This window comes from Psammomys obesus, unplaced genomic scaffold, assembly GCF_907164565.1.
Source record: "Psammomys obesus unplaced genomic scaffold, mPsaObe1.curated_primary_1811, whole genome shotgun sequence".
Taxonomy (NCBI): Eukaryota; Metazoa; Chordata; class Mammalia; order Rodentia; family Muridae; genus Psammomys; species Psammomys obesus.
In genome coordinates, this window is record NW_026596051.1 from 20887516 (window position 1) to 20891965 (window position 4450).

The 4450-nt window shown below is 58.3% G+C and overlaps 1 protein-coding gene across 1 annotated transcript; it reads right to left on the reverse strand.

Moving 5' to 3' along the window:
• Positions 1–423: 423 nt before the first annotated feature.
• On the reverse strand, positions 424–3897 carry Msx1 (msh homeobox 1). The gene is made up of 2 exons (XM_055624113.1): positions 3237–3897; positions 424–932 (listed from the first exon to the last, which is right to left on the reverse strand). The coding sequence occupies exons 1-2, from the start codon at positions 3703–3705 to the stop codon at positions 490–492; spliced, it is 912 nt and encodes a 303-aa protein (XP_055480088.1). The 5' UTR covers positions 3706–3897; the 3' UTR covers positions 424–489.
• Positions 3898–4450: the final 553 nt, after the last annotated feature.

Consider the following 4450-nt stretch of genomic DNA (forward strand, 5'->3'; position numbering starts at 1 on the left):
AGCACCAGCATGCGCCCTGCCCCTCAGAGAAATGTTTTGCTGCCAAAATGCTTGGAGTTTGACAGTGGAAGGAGCTGGGCTCCCTGCTTTCTATCCGACTGTGCTTATCTCCCGAAGCACCACCGAACAGCAGTTTCTCTGTGCAAGCCCTGCCTGTTTCAGGACCGGAAGCAGCTGATGGAGTCATAGCTTCTAGTCCTTTTGGCCTCTGGCCTCCTTCAACCTCTAATTCTGCTGGGGACCACGGATAAGTCTCTTGGCCTCTGTACCCCTAAGTTTCCACATCTATAACTGGCGCGTGAAGAGTCTAGACCCTTTCTTTCCCCAGAAGGGGTCAGACGAGGGAGAAGGAGGAACTGTATCAAGGGTTTTAAGAGAAGGGGGCCAAGTGGTGTTGGGCAACAGAGCTTCCTAAGAAGGACTCCCGCTGCTAGAAGAGGTGGCTGGGGGGGAGGGGTTGGCACCACAGACAGGTAACTCTGGACCCACCTATGTCAGGTGGTACATGCTGTAGCCTACGTGGGCGGTGTAGAGTCCCACGGGTGCCACGGGCAGCGCGGCGCGCTGGAAAGGGCCGGAGGCACTGTAGAGAGAAGCGCCCGCGGCTGCGGCTACCGCGGCAGGGCCGCCGAGAGGGAAGGACAGACCGAAGGCGGCGGGCGGCAGCATGGGCTTCGCGGCCATCTTCAGCTTTTCCAGCTCGGCCTCCTGCAGTCTCTTGGCCTTGGCGCGGCGGTTCTGGAACCAAATCTTCACCTGCGTCTCGGTGAGGCTGAGCGAGCTGGAGAACTCGGCGCGCTCGGCAATGGACAGGTACTGCTTCTGGCGGAACTTGCGCTCCAGAGCTAGCAGCTGCGCGGTGGTGAAGGGCGTCCTTGGCTTGCGGTTGGTCTTGTGCTTGCGTAGGGTGCAGGCCGGGGGACTCAGCCTCCCTAGAGGGCCGGGAGAGAGAAAAAAGGCAAGGAGTTAGGAGATTCTCCCTGGAGTGTGTTACTAAGGGAACAGAAACCATCCCAGGCATTGATTTCGCTCGCTCAGGCGCCTATGTACTGGGCGCTACGGGCACTTGAAAAATATTTTCTCCGGCTGTAACCCAACTTGAAGGGCAGATGTTCTTGCCTGCTAAGATGCCAGATGAAATCTAAGCATGTTCAACGCTGAAAGACAGTTGGGCAGAGACAGCGCCAACCTACCTTCCTGTCAGGCCTTCCGCTCCGGCGGCCTCTACTAGGCCTCGCCCAGTGGGAAGATGAAGGCTAAGGGGGTCATAAAACACTCAGGATCCCTCTGCCCAACCCAAGGCCACACTGGGTTTTGTACCTTAGACATGCATTTGTATTTGTCCGTACCAAGTGCACCGCGTTGGGGCTAGGCCTCTGGATCATATAAAATGGATCTTGGCAATTCCACACTTTTTTATCAAACAGCAAGCTTCTGCCCGGGCACCAGGGCCAATCAAAAGAAGAGAGCCACCCAAGAGGTCATACTGTGACAATTCTAAGATACGTATGAGGCTGTTTATCTAGAGGGTGCTGCCCTTTTCGGTCCTCTCGGTTTCCCTTTTAGTCTCTCCTAATGCAGTGCCTGAGTTCTAAATTCTAGGACCACACCAAGCTCAGCGTGTTTGTGTACGTGTGTGTGTGTGGGGGGGAGGGTGATGGTTCTCCATCCGTGGCTCGGTTTGATGAGACTGGTGATGTCCACCCGTCTTTTCTTCCAGTTTTCCAAGAAAAGGTTAAGTCTCAACAGAGGGCCGCCATTGTTTGGAGGGCAGGCCTAGTCAGGGAACTTGGTTTCAGTCCTTCATCACCCCTGCAGTGCCTGACAACACTGTTAAGGGATAAAACAAGTGTCAACAACCCCCCCCCATCACACACACATACACATAACACTGACAATTGCCTTGATTTGGGGGTCCTAGAGACTGAAATTGTAAACCAGGTTCCCACGCCTCAAAGAGGATGCCTCTGCAAAAGCTTTTCCTTTTGGAAATAGAATTGAAATTTGAGGACAGCATTCGGGGTTTTGCCCAACTATGATTTTTTTTAGCACTTAAGAAAAACAAAAAACAAACAAGACCCTTTGGGCCCTCAGACCACCAGGATGTGAGTCAAATGAAATCTCCAGTTATTCCCCTTCTTCCAAGCCAGCTCAGGCCACGGGTAAGTCCGGGAAGAAGTTGGCCCCAGACTCGTTTTCCACCAGGCCGCCTGAGAGATGGGAGGGTTCACAGGGAAATGTCACTGTGGTCAGCAGCAACAGCCCAGCTTCTGGGCCACCTTCGCCAGCCAACCATTAGGCTCAGGGAGGGGCTGTCTTTTCAAAGACGTTGAATCCCCAGATAAAAATCGTTCCTCAGCATCACGCCATTGAATTTGCAATGCTATTATGTGGTGCGAAATAATCGGAGGAAACGAGGAAAACTTGGGAATTTCCCGTGCTCCTGAAATATCTTCAAGCGGGTCCGCTGGGGAAAGGAAGCCTGAGGGCCGCGAGTATTTAGGACTGTCCTGGAACACGCCGCTGGCTGCTGGGTCCGCTCCGAAAGCTGGGTCCAACACGCTCGGGAGCTAGCACAGCGGTTAACGGGGAGCAACTTTGGCTGTTTTGCTGCCCCGCCTCTCTCCACTAGTTGGCGATTGTCCCGTCTCCCCAAATCATCCACACGCCCACAACAACAGGTATCTGCTTAGAACTAGACGGGTGGAGGAGTTTTGCACAGCCCAGGAACCTCTGGAGAGGTTAAGTGGTGACTGGCGGGGCACGGGGGTGTTACAGGCTTCTACTGCAAGAAAGTGAAACTCCGTAGCGGGAGGTTGTGCCGGCCGCTGCGCCCATCTAAGGCGGGGTACAAAATAACTGTTTAGGGTAAGGTGGAGGAGCAGGGAACCCCGGCGTCCTGGGAACCGGAAGAATAAGAGGGTGCTCAGACACCCGCGCGCTGCAAGTGAAGTGACACGCTCCAAGGCACTGCGCCAAGGCAAGGAGCGCGCGAAAACGGACTGAGAGCCTTGCCTCTGAGAGCCTCTGGGCCTCTAACATTCTTCCTAGGTGGGAGTGGGAAGAGGCTTGAAAGGCGGTCTCCCAACCAAAGCAACCTCTGCACGGCCTCCCAGGTACCCAGATGCAGGTACGCCGACGCCCGAGACAAGCCGGCGCCGGCGCGCGGCCTGGCGCCCTAGGGCCCCACACCCCCTCCTGGCCCCTTCGCTCTCCGTCCAGGGCTGGCTACTTACTGGCTGGGGGCGGGGAGAAGCGGGGACTCTGCATCCACGGGGTCCGATCTGGCTTCTCGGGGCTCTCGGCCTTCACCAGAGCATCTTCTGGCAGCTTAAGGAGTCCCCCGACTGAGAAATGGCCAAGAGACCGCGGAGAGGAGGGCGCGTCCGGGGCGCCCAGCGACCCGGGCCGGGTGCCCAAGTGCTGCACCGAGCCACCCGCTGCCTGAGCCCCCTCGGAGGCCACCAGGACGCTCTCCTTGGCCCCGGGCTTCCTGTGATCGGCCATGAGGGCCTCCACGCTGAAGGGCAGGAGCGAGGCGGGCACTTTGGGTTTGCCCCCCTCCTCATCTGCTCCCATGGCGGTTGCCGTGGCCGCAGCAGCGTTGGGGGCCTGGCCAGCGCCTCCCCCGGCAGGCTTGCCTAAGGCGGAGTCCTCCACTTTGACACTGAGTGGCAAAGAAGTCATAGCAGCAGCCGGGGCCATGCAGAGCCGGACCCCTCCTCCAGCCACAGCTCGGGCCAGCCCCGGAGCATGGGTTTCGGGCGGGCTGGGAGCGCGGTCGGTTTCTGCGAGCTCCCGGGACCCTGGCCGGGTTGGCCCTCCCGCGCGAACCTCCCGCAGGTCCCCCACAAGGCCAGTTCGGGCGGGCTGGGCCTAAATCCCTGCGCCGCGCAGGCCGAATTCCCGGGCACACTCGCCGGCTCCGGGTCCGCCGCCGCTCCCCTGAGAACTTGTTAATAAGGCGAGGCCTGCGCCGCGGCGACCAATCAGCGCCAGAGGGGGCGGGCCCGGAGAGAGCCATTGGACCGCGCTCCTGCCCCGAGGCGCACCCGGCCCGGGGGCGCTCTGGGCAGGGCCCGGCCCCATAGCCAGGGCAGAGCCGGAGGTACCTGGGGGAGCCTTTCCGCCCGGCTGAGCCCGGTGGGCATCTGTCCCACCTGGGTCCCCCTGGGTGTAGATCTTACCAAGTTCCAGAGGGACTATTCCTTTATCAGCCCGTCTCGCCTGCCCTAGTCGTCCTCCACCGTCCCTTACTTCTTCCTTTCCCCTCCATAGTCGACTCTCTTTCCTCTACCGGTTCTCTTACGGTCTATTGCTATTTCTTTCTGTCCCCCTTCCCTCTTCGGCCCCCTTTCTCGACCACGAAGGTTTTACTTTAGGTCACTTAAAATTTCTTTTGGTATTTGTGTTGGATGCTTATGGTTATTCGTCAGAGTAGAAAGGGATA

Bases quoted from the DNA above. Each gene is read 5' to 3' on its own strand.
- Msx1 (XM_055624113.1), bottom strand. From the start codon at position 3,705: ATGGCCCCGGCTGCTGCTATGACTTCTTTGCCACTCAGTGTCAAAGTG. The intron at 933-3,236 runs GTAAGTAGCCAG...CCGGCCCTCTAG, and splicing joins CTTCTCCCCGCCCCCAGCCA to GGAGGCTGAGTCCCCCGGCC.